The following is a 21,398-nucleotide window of genomic DNA, read 5'->3' as shown; positions in this document are numbered from 1 at the left end:
GTGGCCATGTCTGAGGGGCATCTTCTTGATGAGTGATGTGGGAGGGCCCAGCCCACTGTGGATGGTGCCACCCCTGGGCAGGTGGGCCTGTGTTGCATAAGAAAGCAGACTGAGCAGGGGCCCGGGGAGCGAGCCAGTAAGCAGTGTTCCTCCATGGCCTGTGTTGAGTTCCTGCCTCCAGGTTCCTGCCCTGAGTTCCTACCTTGAGCTCCTGGATGAACTGTGACCTGGGAGATGTAAGCTAAATAAACCCTTTCCTCCCCAAGTTGGTAATGGTCAGAGTATTTTGTCACGGCAATGGAGAAACAAACCAGAACACATATGAACTGAAGGACTGCCTCACAGGAGGCATGACTATGGCAGATTAAAGTCCTTTAATCCTGTGATAGGACATCTGCAAGCTACAGACCCAGGAGAGCTAGCAGCATAATCCAACCTGAGGTCACAGGCCTGAGTCTGAGCAGTGATTCCAACCTGAGGTCACAGGCTGAGCCTGAGCAGTGATTCCAACCTGAGGTCACAGGCCTGGGTCTGAGCAGTGACTCCAACCCTACTCTGAGGAAGGGGACCATGAAACAGCTTGACCCAGTTAAGCAATGCGGCAAGGAGAACACACAAATTCTTCACCCCTCTGCTTTGCTCCTATTCAAGTTCTCAGCGGACTGGATGGTGGCAGTCTACACGGGGAGGCAAGTTTCTGTCACTGACTCCACTAGTCTAAACAGCAATCTCATCTGAGAGTATCTTCACAGGTCCACCCAGAAGTAATCATTAGTCAGATACTTGGATAGCTCTGTCACCAGATTTCTCTCCCGGTCTTTTGCAGTATCAGGCAAACCACATAACATATCTTTATGCGCATTTATTGTTATCCTTGGGGAGGAGAGAGGGGTAACTTACAAAGGAATGAGCACCCAGTGCCTAGCCCCACGTCACTCGGCTCCAGTGGCGCTTCTGTTGGCATGGCTCAAAGCTCACCATATCAGACTGCTCCCACACCACGCCCATTGTCACTGCTAGCATTCGCTCACACTCAGGCCCAGCGATCTCTCCCCAGGTAAGGGTCAGCCCATTCTGTCCTTGAGTACACCCTGCTGCTGTGCATTCCCCACACAGTGCATGCCTGTAGCTCCTGCATTACTGCCTCACCACTCCTGTCCCAAGATGGCGCCACAAGCCCCTCCCGCAGCTCACTCAGCACAGTCCATTCACAGGCACAGGCTCCGCCCCTTGGAGGAACCAGAACTCTGAGGGAACACAGCTCTTAATTGAGTCAAATTGCTAGCTCTTGTATTTTTAAATAAAATTTTTCATGCATATATTTTTCTTTTTTGAATTTTGAGAAATTCACACAATATATTTTGACATTTAGACCCCTTCCCATAGCTTCACCCCCTACTAACCCTCCACCAGATTTCCACAGGGGTCCTAACAAGCAGAGAGTGCATACATATATTTTTAAAATATATCCTGAAGGAATGTGGTTTCAGCTGACACTTTGAGCTGCGTGGAATGGTAGAATTCTGGCAACTGCATACACAAGTAGGCAACGCAGACCCGAAAGTTGGCATCTGAACTCACACATATTTAATTTTTCAAGTGGAAGAGGAGAAAAGATAGAGACTACTAGTTGGTGGTTATCAGAACTTAGTTTCAAGCCAGGCATGTTTGTGCACACCTATAATCTCAGCACTGAGAGCCTAAGGCAGGAGGATTGCTGATTCAAGACCAGACTGGGCTATAAAGAATGACCTTGTCTATAAACAAACAAAACCAAAAAAAAAAAAAGAAAGAAAGAAAAGAAAAGAAAAAGGGCTGGGAAGACGGCTCAGCGGTTAAAACACTGACTGTTTTTGCAGAAGACCTGGATTCAAATCACAGCACCCACATGGCAGCTAATAATTGTAACTCCAGTCCCAGGGGATCCAACAGCCTCTTCTGTCCTCCACAGGCATTGCATGACACAGGTGCACTCACATACATGCAGGCAATACACGCATACACATAAAATAAAAATAATAAAATTTTTAAAAAGGAAAAATATTTTTTGGTTCCAAACCATAAATTCATTCAAGTTTACTTAAGTAATAATAAGGAATTTTTTTTCAAGACAAAAATGGGGAGAACTGAAGGCTCAATATTACTAACCTTCAAGATTTACTAGTAGTAAAGGCATAGAATAGGTAAAGACTAGGCAGTTGGTAAAGAATAGGCAGTTCAATACAACTGACTAAAAGCCCCAAAACAGAACTACATAAAAACGTCAACTGATCTTTGACAACAGTGCAAAGACAATACAATGCAAAAAACTGCCCTTTTAAACAAACGGCGGTGCTGCAGCAGAAAGCCCGCGTGCAGGTTTACACGTGGCTTACCGTTCCCACGGAAAGCAGATCCTGGATCACAACACTACAGAAGTCCAAGAAGGCAACACAGGTGAGAATACAGATGATGCTGGTTTCAGAAAAACACCAAACACATGATCCATGGGGAAAAAATTGACAAGACAGACCTTGCTGAAACTAAATTTTCTACTCTACAAAAGATTTCCTCAAAAAATAGATAAGCTACGAGCCTGCAGAAAGTATTTGCAAAAGACGTATACAAAGAACCCCTAAAACAACAAGAAAGCCAACAAACTGATTTTAAAATGAGTCAAAGACTTTAGCAGACCTTTGGTATGTCTATCACCAAAGAAGACGTACACATGAGAAACATCCACATAAAAAGACATAGCACATCACATGGCATCAGGGAGATGCAAAGTGAAGGAAGGCGGAGGCACCACTACACTGTCAGGCCAGGTTTCCAAACACTGGCAGAACCAAACATTGGTGATAACATGATGCAATAGAATTAGGACTGTTGATAGGAATGAAAAATGGTACAGCCACTTGGGAGACAGTGTAGTGCTTTCCCAGCAGACAAGACATATTATGACCATACCTCCCAGTGATGACGTTCCTTGGTGCTTACCTTGGTAGCAAGACACTTACACACATAACAACCTGCAAATAGATATATAGCGGTTTAATTCATAATTGTTAAAAATGAGGAACAGCTAGGATGCCCTTCCATGGAAGAATGGATAAGCTGTATCAGCAGACAATTGGATATAATTTGGCACTAAGTAGAAATGAGTCACAAACCACGATAAGACCTAAATGCTCATTAGTAAGTAGAAGAAGGAGTTTGAAAAGACGACACACTGAATTGCAAAACAATCTGGAAAGGAAGCACAAAGAAGATGGGAGAAAGTCTGTTGGTTGTCAGGGTTTCTGGGGAGGGGGGAAGAACACAGCGCACAGAGGGTGTTCTGAAGGTGGCGACACTATGTGTGATGTCATGATGCTGAACACATGCCTGACATGATGCTGAGCACAGACGTGCCTGATACGATGCTGAACACATGCCTTATATGATGCTGAACACATGCCTTACATGATGCTGAACACATGCATATGTGATGCTGTACACATGCCTGATGTATCTGTTCAAATCATGACATGTGAATTTGAAGGGAAGAGATAGAGTATGTGATACTAGACGTCAGTGTAGGTTCATCAGGTGCAACTACTGCACCATTCTGGTGGGGGATTTTCATAACGAGGGGGCAATGCATGTAACCTAGAGAAGTTTCTCCATTCTGGTGGGGGATTTTCATAGCGAGGGGGCAATGCATGTAACCTAGAGAAGTTTCTCCATTCTGGTGGGGGATTTTCATAGCGAGGGGGCAATGCATGTAACCTAGAGAAGTTTCTCCATTCTGGTGGGGGATTTTCATAGCGAGGGGGCAATGCATGTAACCTAGAGAAGTTTCTCCATTCTGGTGGGGGATTTTCATAGCGAGGGGGCAATGCATGTAACCTAGAGAAGTTTCTCCATTCTGGTGGGGGATTTTCATAGCGAGGGGGCAATGCATGTAACCTAGAGAAGTTTCTCCATTCTGGTGGGGGATTTTCATAGCGAGGGGGCAATGCATGTAACCTAGAGAAGTTTCTCCATTCTGGTGGGGGATTTTCATAGCGAGGGGGCAATGCATGTAACCTAGAGAAGTTTCTCCATTCTGGTGGGGGATTTTTAAAACGAGGGGGCAATGCATGTAACCTAGAGAAGTTTCTCTATCTTCTACTTGTTTGTGCTGTGAAGCTAAAATTGCTCTAAAAGTAGTATCTATTTCTGAAAACAAAGGGGAGGGAGTCAGTTGTAAGGTGCTGACAAGGAAAATGATATCTGAGTGATAACTGGGGTCTCCTTTGGTAGCTGCCTTCCCTAATGGACATCATCCTTAAGCCCAGATGAGAACAAGGCCTTGTTGATAGTTTGTATTGGGATAAAGAACCAGAAAGAATGTGTCTATAAATATATCTCATGAAATCATATTGTAAATGGTAACATGAGTTTCCGAAATTTAAAGACTGTCTTTTGCAGATAAACTCACAGCTGTACATACTATTTTCAGAAACTTGGGAGATCCAAGAAAAACACTTACGCCACTCCTTGATGTGGTCACGTCACTTCACCCAAGTTTCTGTGTTCTTTGCTAAGTGGGGAATACCTTTTTTTCCTAGCTCTTCTCCCCTACCTCCCTCCTTTCACGCCTTCCTTCTCTCTTTTTCTGAACAACGGAGGCAATCTCTTCCCCCAGCCTCAGCCCTCCCGAGAGGCCTTCACATAGTGAGAATGTCAGTTACCTGCAATTCAATATCACAGTTGTGAGCAGTCTCCAGATCTTGACTTTCCATACTTCTCCCTCGATTACGTTGTCCCCACTGTGTAGAGCGCACACAGTTGGTCTCATTCTTTCCTGACTACCACCGCCAACCAGAGAGGAATCTAAGCAAACAACTGGGTCAGTGTCCACACAATTACTTTTCCACTGCGTCATATCTCTGTCTTTATCCTCATGCCTTTCCCACCGCTGGACTGAGTCACTCAGGCACCAGAAGTCCTGTCTGCATCTTTGCATCTCCAGAATCTGGAGTGCTTTTAAAGGGTATACACAATGTGTTTACTTAGAAATGAAATTTGGTATCACAATAAAAACAGGCCTAAAAGCCAGACATTAGAAATGTTTGGTACACCTGCTTTCTGAATTTCCTTCACTGCTTCCATCCCCTGTAATGCCCCTCTCTCCACCCAGTTCATTAAATTAGCCATATTGCTGAAGTTTCTTGGAGATTCCTTTAAAAACAGGCTGGAGGGCTGGAGAGATGGCTCAGCGGCTAAGAGCACTGACTGCTCTTGCAGGAGACCTGGGTTCGATTCTCAGTACCCACGTGGCGGCTACCATCCTTAACTCCAATTTCAGGGGAATTCGGCACCAGCCTCTGACCTCTGAGGCATTGCACGACACAAGTGCACTCACATGCATGCAGGCAATACACACACACACACACAAATAATAATTTTAAAAACAGGCTGGGGCTGTAACTCGGTGGTAGAGCCATCGGCTAGCAGGCTGAGACTCCGGCACCCGTGCCCTCTCCCTCTTCACACCTCTAGTCCTATCAAAAATCGAGGGCTCTGCTCCCTTCTTAGTCAAGAGGAGTAATTGTCCCAGAAGAAAATGAATTCAAAATACCCGAAACTTGAGAAGCCTCGCCCTCTGCGGTGGGTGTGGCACTCGGAAGTCGGGCGCCTGGCAGATGTTATTTTTCGTGTAAGGCCATCACCACGCAGAGGAGGCAAAGCCCAGCCTGTGTGTGTGAGCACGTCTGCCTCAGTTCCTCTGCCACAGCTCGACGTGCAACAGCACCAGGCAGACGAGACTTTGACGAGGCAGCCGCCATAACTACAGAGGCTACAGAATCAGGGCTGCTGGGCGTTGACTGAAATCCGGAGCAGCTGCGCACACGCGGGGCACTTGGTGCACACGTTGCGCAGTGACGGCTCTGCCACTGTGGCCCCGGTGCCCAGGAACCTCCAGACTACACCCGAGAACCTGCCGGCGAGCGCTCTGCTCTGAGAACTTCCCCCTCCCCGGCGCTCTGCTCTGAGAACTTCCTCCCGTGCCCGGAGTTCTGAAAACTTCCTCCCCTGCCATGTGTTCTGAGAACTTCTTCCCCCGGTGCTCTGAGCACGTCCTCCCCTGCCCGGAATTCTGAGAACTTCCTTCCTAGCGCTCCACCCCTCGGCCGCTGTGCCCTAGAGCTGCCAGGTGACGCCAAGGTGGAGTTCGACCCGCTCTGACGTAAAACGACGTCACCTCGTACCGTTTAGCACCGGCCTTGCCCACAGGTCACCACTCAGACACTAGTCGCCCGGGGCGTCAGGTCCGTCCGCGCTTCCGGCCGGCCGGCTTCCGTAGCAGCGCCGGATCTCGCGAGACCCGGGCCGAGTGCCTCCGCGAGCGCGTCCCGGAGGCAATCGTGCCGGGCCCGTCGGCCGCCTGCGGGAGCGCAGACCGCCATGGACCGCGACCTACTGCGGCAGTCGCTGGGCTGCCACGGGCCGGCGCTGTTGGCGCTGCTGCGGAGCGAGCAGCAGGACAACCCGCACTTCCGGAGCCTGCTGGGCACCGCTGCCGAGCCGGCCCGCGGTCCCGCTGCCCCGGGAGCGCCCAGGTACGGGCGGGGGTGCAGGGCCGTCCCCAGGGAGCGCCCGCCCCCCGGAGCTGCCCCGCCGCCCCTCCCCCTCCCGGCCCGGTGTGCTCCGGTCTCGCACCCACCAGCTCCCCCGCCGGTCTTTAAGGAAGGAGCGGAGAGCGGACAGCGCCGAGGTCCAGACGTTCATCTCCAAGAAGGCTGACCTGCTCTTCGCGCTGTCCTGGAAGGCGGCCGCCCCCGCCGCCCCCGAAGTGCACGAGGACGGAGACCGTGAGTGTGGGGGGTCGGGGTGTGTGTGTCTGTGGGACCTGGGGGTTGTCTGTAGCACCTGGGTGTGTCTGCGGGGCCTGGGGGTATTTGCGGGACCGAGGGGGTTGTTGCAGGACCCGGGGGTGTCTGTGGAATATGGGGGAGTTTGCGGGAGCAGGGGATGTCTGTAGGACCCGTGGTGTCTGCGGGACCAGGGGTGTCTGTGGGACCAAGCTGGATGTCTGCAGGACCGGGATGGGGCGGTGTCCACGGGCTGGGGAATCCGCAGGACCTGGGGGTGTCTGCAGGGCGTTGGTGGGGTAGGCAGGGAACCAGGAGGGACGTGGAGGCCGTTGTTCCTGTGTCCCAGATCACTATGCCGTCATGCCGCCGCTGGAGCAGTTCATGGAGATCCCCGGTGTGGACCGCAGAGACCTCTTCTTCCGAGATGTAGAGCGGGGAGACATCGTCATTGGGAGAATCAGCTCCATCCGGGAGTTCGGGTTTTTCATGGTGTTGATCTGCCTGGGAAGCGGCATCATGAGAGACATCTCCCACTTGGAGATCACAGTAAGTGCGCCCACCTCCCCAGCAGACAGGCTGGCCGGCTGCCTGGGTCCTTTTTTGCGTGTGTAGAGCTCCGTTAGTGGGTATGGTGAGGCTGACGGCTGTCCTGGATATGTGTCTTCTAAGGTAACATGTTCTTAGCACTGCATGCTTCATGTGAGTAATTTAGAAATAAGACTTCCCGTCATGTATTCACAGCAAATAGAGGAACAGTCCAGACTGTAAATGTCTCATTTTAGTGGAGTTGATGTTTGCTGCCTGGCCTTATGAACAGGAAGTACAGAGCTTTGGAGAAGACACATCTTGTTTTCACTGGCATCCCTGTGTTTCTAGACAAACTTTAGTTTTATTTTTTCCAAGTGCCAAAGATCTTTTTATCATCTGTAGTTGATTCCTAAAACTGAAAACACAGCTTTATGGTGTCTGAACACAGAAATTGTTTATGGCTAAAGTCGTAAATTTAGTTAACTGAGTTGTCCACTGGCAGGTGAGTAAAGGCATCAGGGAATGAACCCTGCCATCTGCAGTGAGGTGGATGGGGCTGGAGACCTCAAGTGAAATAAGCCAGACTCAGAGACACATAGCACGAGTTGCATTGTGTGCGGAAGCCAGGAAGTCGGCACCAAAGAGGGGAGCAGAGCAGGGCCCGGGGTCAGAAAGGAGGTTGGGGGCAGAAGCTAGACAGCTGGCCCGTGATGCCAAGACAGCAGGGCTTCCGTGGCACAGTAGGCTGACTGGAGTTGAGAGAACTAGGAGTTTGAAGGCTCTGAACAGAAAGGATGCATTTGTTACCCATTATGCCAATACAGTAATTGCACATTGTGTGTCTGTAAAGTCATCACACTACCCTGCATGTGTGTAACAAGTGTCCACCTTGAATGGTTGGTGAACGTCCATGCCAGGCGTTAACCTCCTCACAGTGGATGACGGAGGTCAAGGTCTTGTCCCGAACTGGCTGCTATTCTCAGATACCTCTCGTTGCAGGCGCTGTGTCCATTAAGAGACGTGCCTCCTCACAGTAACCATGGCGATCCTTTGTCCTATTATCAAACCGGTGACATAATTCGAGGTGATCAGTTTCAACATACTAATTAAAAGTCACAGTTTTTCTGTTTTTAAGGCTGAAAGCAGTCTGATGAAGGTGGTACCTTTAGAAGAAAGTTGGTATCCTTTTGTTTTATTACTGAGTTTGGTCTTTTCTTTAAAGCTGGAATCAAGGATATTGACAGATACCATGAGAAGCTTGCCGTGTCTCTGTACAGCTCGTCTCTCCCACCTCACCTCTCCAGCATTAAACTGGGTGTGATCACTTCTGAAGAGCTCCCTTTGTACTACAGGTGTTTACCTTGAGGGGAGGGCTTCCTGGGTGAAAATAACAAATTTTGTCAAACTTACAACAAAGTAGAATTTTAACTTCTTTTAGTATAGAATGGGTTTTCATTTTTGTGACTTTAGCTTGCTTTAGGCTTGATAAAAGGAACTATCACAGTAGTTAACAGTTTGGCATTAGTATTTAAATCTCATATACTAATGTTTTTAGTAGAAGTGAGGTGTGCTAACTATTGTAATCATGTGTTTCTGTTTCTGATTTTTAAGGAGAAGTGTTGAACTACATAGTAATTCTTTGGAGTCCTATGAAAATATCATGCAGAGTTCTCTGGGATTTGTTAATCCAGGAGTAGTTGAATTCCTTTTAGAAAAACTAGGAATAGATGAATCTCATCCACCATCTTTAATGCGAGGCCTCCAAAGGTAATGTAGGTCTGCCTTTTCTTAGGTGGTAAGGGGAATGGCATTAGGTCAGACGCCACACAACTGAAGAGCACATTTGACTGTAGCAATGGAAAGATACCAAAGCCTGAGGGAACTGAGCGGCCCATCGCCTCCTGGGTTGCACTCTTATCCATGATTAGATCTCCACTATGTAACCAAGTGGAGACAGGTACAGAAACTTTGCATATGTGCTTAACAGAAGTACTACAATAATACTCATGTCTGACAGTTAAAGGATTTTGCCGTAGAAATGTAATAAATTTCCTGCCTAAAACTATCTCACCATCATTGAGTGCCTGAGATGGAATTAAAGTATATTTTCAAAGTATTTACACTTTTACTTTCATTTTCTTCAATAGCAAAAATTTCTCTGAAGATGATTTTGCTTCTGCGTTAAGAAAGAAACAGTCTGCGTCTTGGGCTTTAAAATGGTATGAAGATTGTTTCAGTGACTGTATTGTCTAGTGTGAAAGCTTAGGACAGCCACATAGCCCTATATCACGACCAGGCTTGGTTCATGTTCAGAATTTGCTTTCATTTTTTTCATTTGGTTTTTTTGTTTGTTTCGTCTTGTCTTTTTGAGACAGGGTCTCCCTGTACCCCAGCTGTCCTGGAACTCACTATGTAGACCAGGCTGGCCTTAAACTCACAGAGATCCACCTGCCTCTGCCTCCTGAGTGCTGGGATTAAAGGTGTGCACCACCATGCCTGGCTTGCTTTCATTTTTTCAGAAAGAAACAGTATCTTGATACCCAGGTTTCAGATGTTATGAAAATCTCCAAAGGCAGTGTTTTTTAAAGTATATAGAGAATATTTCAAAACCTAAATATTTGCCAAATTTGAAGGCATTTTCTTTTAAAAGTTATTCTCACTAACTGTATATATAGATATTTTGTGAAATGTTTGTGATGTCTTCCAAATGTGTTTTCAGTGTGAAGATTGGAGTGGATTATTTCAAGGTTGGACGCCATGTGGACGCTATGAATGAGTACAATAAAGCTCTAGAAATCGACAGACAGAATGTGGAAGCTTTGGTAGCTCGTGGAGCTCTGTGAGTGAACTGTGGGTTTTAAGGAATGTTACAGGAATGGAAAAATCTCTAAGTTAGGAGGCTCAGTGTCTAATTTTACTTACTGTCCCTAGATACGCAACAAAAGGAAGTCTGAACAAAGCAATAGAAGACTTTGAGCTTGCGCTAGAAAACTGCCCAACTCACAGGAATGCGAGAAAGTACCTCTGCCAGACGCTTGTGGAACGAGGAGGGCAGTAAGTCTGGGTTCCACTTAATAGTTGAGGTCAGAGCTCAACCACCGACTGCAGCTCCCTGAGCGTTGTGGGGAAGGAGCTTCTCTCAGCCAAGAGCAGTATTTCGTTGTTTTTGAAACAGGACTTCACTCTAGCCCCAGCTGGCCTGGAATTCACTACAGACCAGGCTGGCCTCAAACTCAGAGATCACCTGGCCCTGCCTCCTGAGTGCCGGGATCACTGTGCCCAGCTAGCATCTTTACAGTCCTTTTCTAAATCCTCTAGTCTCTGTTCTCTGCCTATGACTGAGGTGTTTTGTGGCTGGAAGTATTTTGAAGTCTTGAGTTCATTGCTCTGACTACATCTGTTCATATTACATGGAAATGTAATTGAAAAAGTACAAGAGATAGGTAAGCGTATTCCAAGACGTAACATCAGAAAGTTTTGCTCTAAAACTAAGGGATTTAATTTTTAAAATCTGTAATTAATATTTTGCTGTTATATTCATCTTCTAACTGCTCTGTTCATTAAAATGCACAAATTCAGAGTAAATGGTGTAGTACGTCATGAGGGAGAACAATTCCCGAGAAGCCATGGTGCCTGTAGGAGTTGGAATTGGTGACTGACAGACCAGCCTAGTGTATGCTTTAAACCCCAGTTCGGCAGTAGTCTGCTGTGACAGTTGACAGCCAGCTTGTGATTAATCGCATTGTTGGGCTTTTTCCTGTTTCAGTACTGAGGACAGTACCCAGCGTTAGGCACCCTCTCACCGATACACCCCCAGCCCTTTGCTGCTTTTCTTTAAGAAGTAGGTTCAGCTCTGCTTCCTAAGTCTGCCTAGTCATTCTGAAGGGTGATACTCTAGTTAGAATGGTCAAGTTCCAAACTGACGAGATTGAATTAGTGACTGGAGACACGCTTTCTGTCTCCAGGTGGGTGGCTAGCCCTGCTGAGATGAAGGTGGCTACCACTAGTGATAGCCAAGGGGATGGCATATTGGCCGATATCCAGACCACACATGTGGTCATTTCTGTGCTCATCCCTAGGTACTCCACATCCAGGCACCCACAGGAGTCCATCGTTCTGCAGCAATTGCTTTGTTCTTCTGTTAACTAGAAGTATTTTGCAAAGTCCTGTCATTGCTCTGTATCCAAGTTTCCTTTTTTTATGTAACCCCGACTGACTTGAACTTATTTTGACCAGGTTAGCCTCAAACTCCTAGTAACCCTCTCCTGCCTCTGCCTCCTAAGAGCTGAGATTACAAGTGTGGCCACCACACCCACCCAGACTTGCTCATTTGTTTTCACGGCATAGACTTGTAGGTTATATGTTTATAATGATTGTGGATTATGATTACCTACAACTGTGTGTGCCTACATGCATGCATGTTGGTGTTCCCAAAGAATTTTAATGGTGGTTTTCCTGTAAAAATGAAATTCAGTAGAAAGGAAAACTTTTCATAAAAACGACTAAAAGCAAAAAAAAAAAAAAGCCAGTTTATATAATTCTATGCTAAAGATTAAGATTCTGTTAACATTTTTGTTTTTGGATATCAGCTTATCACGTGTTTTCCTTTATTAATAAATAAATGCCTTTTTTTTTAAGTGGTCTCTTTGTCAAGTAAATTACAGTAAGCACGTGATATAGGTATTCGTGCTTTTAATTTACAAATGCTAAGTCTTCCTTTCTCATTTAGGTTAGAAGAAGAGGAGAAGTTTTTAAATGCTGAAAGTAACTATAAGAAAGCTTTGGCTCTGGATGAGACGTTCCAAGATGCAGAGGATGCTTTGCAGAAACTTCATAAGTACATGCAGGTGATTCTTTATTTCCTCTTAGACATTTAGTGGTATTTAAAATTAGTGCCAAAATGTAATTTCTTCTAGGAGAAACTATTGTAGATTACTACATGAAGTATCATGAAAAGTAGTTTTTACAAGAAGCTTTCCCTAAGTCTGACGTTGCTTCATAGCACTGCTTTTGTATGAAAAGGAGACGTAGCCATAGGAGAGTTGGGCCTGGTTCAGTGTGTGTTCTGAGAGCTGCCCTCTGCAGAAAGCTCACCTGGTATTAGGAGGTTACTGGGAGTATGCTGCTATAGTTGACTTGCTTAGCAAGCCTGTGTAGATCTGTCTCACCTACCCTTTCCTGTAATACTGATGATGATGTTTTCTCATGCGTTCTCTTCTGATTGGACCATTGCCGCTGTGTCTGACGTCTGGTGCTGCTCATCCCCATCCGCAAACTGGAAAATGATTTCCTATGTAATCATGCATCCAACTGGGCTGTGCTATTTTTGAAATGGTTTGTATTTGAACACGATGACTCTCCCCTCCATTCACCTCTATGGAACGTTCTTATTTGAATTTTATTTGTAAAATTTATCCTGTTGAAATTTTCAATTTTCTAAACATAATTTTTCCTTTTTCGTGACTCTTATGTGCATCTGGGTCGTTGGTACCTCCTGCAATGGCTTCCCTGCCTTTGGTGGGTTACCAACTGCAATATGGTCCTCAACGCTACTCTGGCCATTCACACGGTTAATGCCAAACACATGTCATTCGTTTTTTCATTTCCATCAACTGACCTGTTCAATGCTGGCTTGAATGGTGATTTGGCTGTGCTGACTTGGGTTTCCGTGGGGGGGGGGTCTTCCAAATACTGGATTTGCATATGCTACTATGTTTATTTTTAACATGTGGTTTTTTCCGATACCTGGGTTCTAAAAGAAATCTTTGGAATTAAGAGAAAAACAAGCTGAAAAAGAAGAAAAGCAGAAAACAAAGAAAATAGAAACAAGTGCAGAAAAGTTGCGTAAGCTCTTAAAAGAGGAGAAAAGGTAAACCATGACATTCAGTGTTTTTTAACTTAAAATCAACTACCGAGTAACCCAACGTGCCACATGGAGGTGAAGTAAGTGAGGTAGTGTATTCCAAATGATCGTTCTTAGCAAGTACACAGTCCATGTTTTTCTAAGTAGAATCTAAGACTAGAATTCTCTTTTAGGTTAGACTTCAAATACAGAGCAGGCTACCCTAGCCATGTATCTGGCTGTGGCAGGAGAGCCGTAGCTCAGCTGCTGGTCATTTCACACCCCAGAAGATACTTGGCAATGTCCAGATGTATTTGTGATTGTCCTAAGGGTGAGAAGGTGCTGGCATTGCTCTGGCCCTCGGGTCCTGTAGTGCCCGGGACATCCTGCTGCTGCCTTCAGAACCGACCCTGAGTGTGCTGGGACCATGATGCCACTAGAGGCAGCCATGGAGCGTCCCTCCCCGTGTTAAGGCAGGCTTACCTTAACTACCTGTGTGGGAGCACCGCTGCATCTTTCAGAGATAATGGGTTTGCATAGTGACGCCTGCACTAAATCTTATCAAAAGTCCTGCTTAGTGATAAAACTTGATTTAGTGACTGAGATGATTATATCATTTATCAGAGCAACAGCTTTCAGAAATTTTCAAGCAAGGCAGAATTGGGTCAGATCTGTGGCTATTTGACCACCATTTTGTACTTAGTATGTCTGATAAGCTAACTACGTTTCTTTAAGGCTAAAGAAGAAAAGAAGAAAATCATCGTCTTCCTCTTCAAGTGTTTCTTCTGCGGATGAATCCGTTTCTTCCTCCTCATCCTCTTCCTCTTCTGGTCACAGACGGCATAGGAGGAGTAAGAGGGCTCGTTCCGAGTCTTCCCGTGGCTCCAGAAGGCACTGGTCCAGGGCAGCCTCAGGTCACGGAGATCCGGGTAGGAAAGATGAGTGCTACCCAGTCCCCACTGACACCTCGGCGTCTTTCCTGAACCAGAGACAAGAGGTGGAAAAACTGCTAGAAAAGCAGGCCGGGTCCCAGTGCCAGAGCACACAGGTAGAGGAGAAGGAGAAAGGGCCTCTCTCTTCATCGTCAGCTGACGTGCCGGCTGGTTGCAGAGGTAGGTCTGAAGAGCCAAGAGGTTTTTACGATGGCTCCGAACCCCAGGCAGGTAGTAGCAAGACGGAAAAGCCATATAAACCAGAAAGACATTTTCCCGGTAGAAGTTCCTCGGATTCCTTCTGTAGAAATTCCGAGGACAGAGTCAAAGGGTCTGGTGCCAGGAGATTGGAGGAGGCCGCGGCGGGGAGAAGAGAGCACACCCGGCGCTGGGAGCCCTGCTCTGCGAGGCACCCCACTTCCCCTGCACGGTCAGACCACTCTTGGAAACCAGTTGAAAAACACAGAAAGAACGCCCGTTCTGGGTCACGTGACCTCGGGAGACCCGAGCAGAGGTGTCGCATCCACACACAGCAGGGGGCGTGTGAAAGAGGGGACGTCTGTCGGGAGGGCACTGGTACAGGGGCTCCAGAAGACAGGCCAAGCAGCAAGGTGCACCCTGAAAGCAGCGTTAAGAGACACCTACCTCAGAATTTACTCAACATCTTTAACCAGATAGCTGAATTTGAGAAGGAAAAAGGAAATAAGCCAAAGTGATTGCTAAGGAAATGTATTCCGTTGCACTAAACTGTCAGAGGTCTGGGGTGTCAGTCCTAACAGCTCTGCTTCTAAGAGTACTTGGAGCAATTAGAAAAAGGCTTTCAAGCACCAGTTCAGCCCCAGGCCCCCTTGTAGTCAGTGCCTGGGGGTTTATGGCTGGCCTGTGGTAGAGGGGTCTTACTCCCGACAATTTCCGCTTAACCTAAAGATACTTCTGAGAGCACTTTTTTTTATTTCATTGTGGTTTGTGAGAGTCCTGGGCCCATCTTATCTCGCAGTTGGAGAGAAAATTAAATTTATGTTTTGAACAGTTGGATTGTTTTTGATCAAAAAAGTGTTTTATTCTGTTGTTAAAAGCCCTGTAGCCTTTGAAAAAGATGCTTGAATGTTTCATAGGTACTGTTTTAAATCATTTGTTTAAAGTATTCAATTTTTTACAATAAATATTCATAAATGATAAATTATGACTTGATTTTCTCCTAAAACCTGATGTAAGTGGTTTGTGAACATTGTTTTCTTCACAGCTTAAGAGTACCTTAAGAATAAGACCCATAAAAGCTTACTAGAACCTGTTTCATTTATTTCTCCATTACTACTTCTACTTACTGCTAGCATCATGGCCATAAGAAAATTTTTGACTTGAAATATTGACAAAACCCTTAGAGAATTCTAGGCAGGAGTAGATCAAAATAGAAAGCAACCCTTTTAGCTAAACTAGCAGTGGCAGAAAAGCTCCATTTCCCATACTCTCCTCTGGTTTTCTTAGTAATAAAAATGTTAGGGAAGTCACCAGGAATGCTTTTAAACAGCCTAGGGCTGCCTACACCTTAACTTCTTACCTATCACCTTTTCTCCCTTATTGATGCCTTTCCTGGGAATTTTCGTAAATAACTAGACCAACCAGAGCTTGGTTTTCCCAAGAGTGAATCCCAGGCCAGCCAGGTTGCTCAGGTGGCAGTGACTGCCCTTCCAGCTTGACAACCTGGGCTCCGTGTCCGGACCTGAGAGTGCAAGAACTGGCTCCCCATCCAGTCCTGACTTCATGCACACAGTGGCATGCACACACAGACATGCACACACACACACGCACACAGGAATAATAAAGATTTCATGTCTACAGCTAAGGAAGGAAGAAGATCCTCTCCACATTACTAAAAATTAAATCGTGTGCTATGGGAAGTGCTGGTAGGCGCCATCGCTGCTGACTCGTGGTGCTCTTAGATGATGATTCTGGAAAGTAAATGGTGGACCTCTGTCATTTGTCACTAGACAGGAGCCACCCACAGAAGTCAGGGAATGGCAAACAGAAGAGCTCGTTGCTTTGGTATGTGCTTCTGTCCACCAGTAAAACTAAAGCTTTAACATCTATACATGCTGCCTGTGCCAAATCACAGTGAAAGGCTGCTGTCAAATCTGAAAGTTGCTTTGCAGTGCAATAGGAAAAAGAACCCTTGGTTAAGAACAATAGCTGGAGGCTGGAGAGGCTCAGTGGCTAAGAGCACTGGCTGCTCTTGAAGAGCACCTGGGTTCAGTTCCCAGCACCCACATGGTGGCTAACTCCAGTTCCAGGGTATCTGACACCCTCTTCTGACCTCTGCAGGCATTGCATGACACTGGTGCACTTACATACATGCAGCTAATACACTTACACACAAAAAATAAAATGTTTTTTAAAAAACAAAATAGATAACGCAGTAGAAATTGCTTTATCACTTCATTAATTAGTCTTTGCACCAAGGAACACCTCTCAAAAGGGCCAGCTCTGTTTTAGCAGCTCCGGTGCTGCTCCTACCTAGTCTACACAGTGAGGTGGTTTTTTGAGGGAAACCTCTTTGCAGACCCCTTAATCCTTGAGAACCCTGTGCAGCTTCTGACTGGTTTTTCTCGGGCCACCTGGATTTGGAAATTCCCTCTTCCAGAGCCTCCCCTCCCATCAGTAATGATAGTGGAGGGCACTAACTAACATGAGCATCCACTTCAAACTGCACCGAGGACATCCCTCAGCAGAGGGGACTCAAGTGGTCAGGGATCCTGGGTGGTGCCTGTCGCAGTATTTCCGCATCTGTGTCCACGGCGTGTAATGTGCTCAGGCTAGCTGTGACTCCCGGATGTTAGGATAGCTCCAGGTACAGAAATAGGTTGCGCTTTGTCCTACCATTAGCATTATTACATGAAGTTAGAACTGGTCACATGGTTAGAGGAAACATGGGTGCTGACCGATAAACCCATCCATCCCACAGATAAGCTGTGGCCTAGTAGTATAGTCTAAGAAGTTAGTGACTTAACAGTGCAGTTACCCTGTTACATTCAGTAAATCTGTGATCTGTCTCTGTTAGAAGAGGAAAAAGCAAAGAAAGTGCGTGCCCTGGTAAGAACTGCTCAGAGAACACAAAGCTTAATGTTTGGTTCCAGTAGCTTACAGACTGATACATGGCTGGGAGTCAGCATTGGGAACAAAGTGACTAGGACTGCTCAGTTTTCGGCACATGTCAGTGTTCAGTGTTTCAACCAAAACCTACTCAGCTTTTTTAGCCACCTTAATGACAACTTCAGGACACCTTTCTAAATGAAAGCCAGTCAGAAAATCGGCCTGCACCGCTGTGCTTCTCAGAAAACACAGGTGGTGCTGAGACTGAGACCTGAAGCTGTGATGAAGACTTCAGGGTTTAAAGGATGTGCTCGTTTACACACCTGAGTATACTGCATGTGCTTGAGATCGCTGCATAGTATTTAACTCCCTAGTCCTAAAAGTTCAAAGTTCTGTACACAGAACAGTGGCTGAAGAACTAATCCCCAATGTAGTATGTACTGTCTACCTCCAGCGTGAATTTAACATGTTGGATTCTTTGAAGGTCAGAGTAGAGGGATTCTTAGAAATTTAAGCTGTACATTCTGTATGTGCACACACAGAGATAGGTGTATCCGTATATGCCCACATACAGCATCTCAACAGAAATGTTCTTGGGGTGGGTGGTAATGATGCTCTATCTTTGGTTACAAGTTCAACAACAAAAAAGAACTTCCTTTGACGGATTACATTTTCTTCCGGAAGTCTTGGAAGTCTGTGTTTTTGAATAAAACCTGATTTTGTGATCTTCTGGAGTACAATGAGGGTTTCCTTTTTGTGATGTGCACTGACTTAGGAATGTGTTTGTGACCCTTGCCTTAGAGGCGTATGGTGGCTTCGTGAAGCAGTGAACAAGTGTTTCTAGCACTCAAACATAGCGACGACAGCAGTTCCCTCGGCTCGTGCCATGTTGCCTGGTTTAGAGTCTGCTGTTTTCCTTCTCTGTGAATAAAGAAAGCTTTTTTTTTTAACCAAACAGCTTTTAGGCCCACTGTGCAGGACTTCTGCCTCACCTTCGATGTCCCCAGTACTATTTCAGCACCCTCCTGTAGTGTCATCTTACGGAACCCCAGAAACAATGAAACTTAACCATATTGGGATTTTTGTTTTGTTTTCAAAGTTTGTTCAAGAGATGAAAATGTTTATTTGCTGAGCTTCTTGCCTTTAGAAATCCTAGAGTTGCTGCCAGTGCTGGGCGGCCTAGAGTTGTTGCCTTCTGGTGGGGGGTCTGGGAGGCTGAGCTCTATCACTCTAACCGACGCCTGGGAAGCAGGAGTGCTCGTGCCACTGCTCTGACGAGACCTGGGGGAAGTTTATTATGAGTTTACTGCAGAACGTACTCCATGTAGACCCAGTTACTGACCAAAGATGTCATAATTCCGTAAGACAGAGATAGTATTAATACGTTTTAAAAGTATGACCGTTGCTATAAAAAAATTTAAAGAGATGAACATAGGTTAAATAAATAGTTCAGTAGTTGTTTCTGTGAGAAAAATGTTTTCAACTGTAATCAGTTTCTTAGACTTAGAAGCATTCGTTTGTAAGGTGGTAATAAAGGACAGTCAGGTGCTGGCAAAAGTGATCAAAATGAAAGTCTTACATAATTTAAGCTGAAGAGGAAAGGGAGGTATACTGACAGGAAAAACAGATCATTTGGAAAATAGCCATACAATGAAATACGTTTTATGAAAAGTCCAGAGTCTAAGTAGCTATACTACTTAATATAATAGTAATGTAGAAGGAGTTGTTTTACACTTAAACACTGCCTTTTAGGACCTCCCCTTTTTTCCCTGAAACAGCTCCATAGACTAATAAAAAATGGTATCATTCATCAGCCAACTATGGAGATTGTAAATCCTAAAATCAGCTTTGTCATTAGTAAAACTGTCAGCAAAGCCTTAGTGTTGACTACGTATTCTTAACAGTAGAATTCTGGGTTGCATTAAACTGCAGAAGGAAAAATGAGTTTCCTTTGTGCAAAGTAAGGTGTCATCAGTAAGCCCTGGCTACGTAGAATTTAACAAGCAGCTTTCACTACAAAGCTCGTGCTTACTGCCTATACCTCCAGCTTGTCCTTTTATAGTTTAAAAAGATCTTTTCAGAGTCGAGGTTCATCCAGAATGCTAGCTCACTCACTGAGGTGAGAGGAGCTCAGGCAGCGCTGGCTGGTCAGGCGGCTGCTAACGAGACAGTGTTTCCACTTACCTGACTGACAGCAGTGCAGTCTGCCGAGATGGAGAACTCTGACCAGCGCCCTTAGTGGGGACTCTGGGTAGCTCTAATCCGTCCTGGAAGAATGTTGCAACAGTGATCATTAGTTCTACTGCATTTTAGACAGCAACTAATTAGATCTCTGCACTTACTGGACAACACTGTATTTACCTGCTCAAAATACCTTTGAAGAACAACACGGATTTCAGGATCTTCCATGGCATTAACTAGCATTTCATCAATGTTCTTGTGAAGCTGTTTGAGCTCACGGAGGTTAATGTCTTGTTCTTCTAGGGTCTCCTCTCTTGTATGTTTCGATATACGTATTTCTTTTATGAGTCTCCCACACTGTTGGCAAATAGTCAACTATTACATAAGCCTATTTTCCAAAACTTTTTAAGAGAAAAGGGTTTACCTGAGAGCTGTGAGTTAGCGGCTAGCCTAAGGGGTCCATACCTGCTTAGTCACTCTCTCTAATTTTGGCTTCTGCTCCTCGGTCTCTCTGCGTAATTGGAATGAATAAGCTTGTTTCTCGGAAAATTTCTTGTTGGCATTATTTGCTAAATGTTCTATAACTTCAAAAGTATTTTCCATGCTCTAGAAAATAAGGTTACCAGGTTACTCATGGTTAGAGTTTTAAAAAAAGTCCCACTTGCCATTTGTCAACTCTCGGCTTTTTAATTGTTTTTTTTCATGTATTATGCAATGAACTCCTGGGTTTTGTGTCTAATTTCACTGGGAACTATCTTTAATATTTTATTTTGATTTTACGTGTATGAGTGTATTGCCTACATGTATGGAAGTGTACCCATGCCATGCAGTGCCCACAGAGATCAGAAGAGGGTGTTGTATCCCCTAGAACTGATGTTATGGATGGTTGCTAGCTGCCACATTGGTGCTGGGAACCAAACTTGGGTCCTCTGCAAGAGTAGCCGGTGCTCTTAAGCAGTGAGCCATCTCGCCCCAGAAATATCTTTTTATGGCACATAGAAACATTAAAATAGAAGCAATGTCTTGAAGTTACGCAGCTTTCAAATAACCACAGCTCATGACATCTGCTCCTTAGCCAAGCCTGCTCACAGACCACTCTAACATCTTTCAGTGGTGTGTTTTCAGCTTTGTTTGAAGGTGCAGTGACCTTTCAGGACTTTCGCAGACTGGCTTCACGTCATCACCAGTTTTCTGCTTTAAATGAGCTTTGTGTTCCTTGAGGTCTCTGCAGAGGCTCTAAATGGCGTGTGTGTGCAGGGGAGGTAGTAACAGTGGTAGCTGACTTATCTAGGGCTTAGTACTAGAAGGCCCATAGAGCTCACCTGGATGTCTTCCTGAAGCTCTCTGATTTGTCTCTGTTTGTATCGGAATTTGTCATCAGCAGCCCTTTTTTGTTCTTCCAGTTGGATTTTCAGCCCATATTCTTCACCTATAAGATAATTTTGTTTGAATTTTCAATATATTTTGCAGGAAGCCATCCTAGACTGTTAAACATAAACCAAACGTCTACATTTTTTGTTATGAAAGTTTAAATGCCTTCGATCTACTTGAGGAACACAGTGCAGACATGCAGTAGCCATTTCCTGTTTAGTCACAATATACTGCAGTGTTCTTCAGATTCAACATGAATTCCCTAAAGAAGAGATTTGCCACATATCAATAGACAGCTAGTGGGAATATCACTCTCAGTTTACAAATGGGGAAGAAGGACACTCGACTTCTGACCCTATCCAACCACGGCACATTTTTGTTCTCTGTGATTCATAATGTTCCTCCTCATTGAATCACTATAGCCTTGCCAGGCACGGTGGCGCACACCTTTAATCCCAGCACTTAGTAGGTGGATCTCTGCGATCGAGGCCAGCCTGTTCTATACAGTAAGTTCCAGGTCACCTGGGGCTACAGGGAGACCCTTTCTCCAAAAAAAAAAAAAAAAAAAAAATGCAGCATTTTTGTTTTCAAAAAAACGCCACAGTCTCCACCACGTCCACTTTTTTAAACACTGTT

General features: G+C 45.4%; 2 protein-coding genes across 4 annotated transcripts in view; one reads left to right on the top strand and one right to left on the bottom strand.

Annotated features, from left to right (window-relative positions):
• The first annotated feature begins 6,209 nt into the window (after nt 1–6,209).
• On the top strand, nt 6,210–15,303 carry Ttc14 (tetratricopeptide repeat domain 14). The gene is made up of 12 exons (XM_008838644.3): nt 6,210–6,566; nt 6,694–6,818; nt 7,168–7,367; nt 8,349–8,433; nt 8,572–8,701; nt 8,961–9,116; nt 9,497–9,568; nt 10,069–10,188; nt 10,281–10,403; nt 12,079–12,196; nt 13,109–13,218; nt 13,927–15,303. The coding sequence occupies exons 1-12, from the start codon at nt 6,412–6,414 to the stop codon at nt 14,837–14,839; spliced, it is 2,307 nt and encodes a 768-aa protein (XP_008836866.1). The 5' UTR covers nt 6,210–6,411; the 3' UTR covers nt 14,840–15,303.
• Nucleotides 15,304–16,512: 1,209 nt separating this feature from the next.
• The window catches only part of Ccdc39 (coiled-coil domain containing 39), a 43,089-nt gene continuing 38,203 nt past the window's right edge, over nt 16,513–21,398 (bottom strand). The window contains exons 15-19 of one of the 3 annotated variants that reach the window (XM_029566198.1): nt 20,714–20,820; nt 19,857–19,997; nt 19,572–19,748; nt 19,395–19,477; nt 16,513–18,491 (exon numbers count right to left, since the gene is read on the bottom strand). In XM_029566198.1, the coding sequence (XP_029422058.1) occupies nt 18,332–18,491; nt 19,395–19,477; nt 19,572–19,748; nt 19,857–19,997; nt 20,714–20,820 (668 nt within the window). In that variant the 3' untranslated portion in view covers nt 16,513–18,331. The remainder of the gene's footprint in view (nt 18,492–19,394; nt 19,478–19,571; nt 19,749–19,856; nt 19,998–20,713; nt 20,821–21,398) is intronic. The other 2 variants (XM_008838641.2, XM_008838640.2) reach the window with 2 other exon arrangements.

The sequence above is a fragment of the Nannospalax galili genome, unplaced genomic scaffold (genome assembly GCF_000622305.1).
Source record: "Nannospalax galili isolate Female #2095 unplaced genomic scaffold, S.galili_v1.0 scaffold179, whole genome shotgun sequence".
Lineage (NCBI taxonomy): Eukaryota > Metazoa > Chordata > Mammalia > Rodentia > Spalacidae > Nannospalax > Nannospalax galili.
Note: the sequence above shows the minus strand (reverse complement) of the source record. Positions and strands in the feature narration are given on the sequence as shown.

Excerpts from the sequence above, each read along its gene's own strand:
- Ttc14 (XM_008838644.3), top strand. The coding sequence starts at position 6,412 with ATGGACCGCGACCTACTGCGGCAGTCGCTGGGCTGCCACGGGCCGGCG. Across the intron at positions 6,567-6,693 it reads GCTGCCCCGGGAGCGCCCAG|GAAGGAGCGGAGAGCGGACA; the intron begins GTACGGGCGGGG and ends CCGGTCTTTAAG. Across the intron at positions 10,404-12,078 it reads CTTGTGGAACGAGGAGGGCA|GTTAGAAGAAGAGGAGAAGT; the intron begins GTAAGTCTGGGT and ends TTTCTCATTTAG.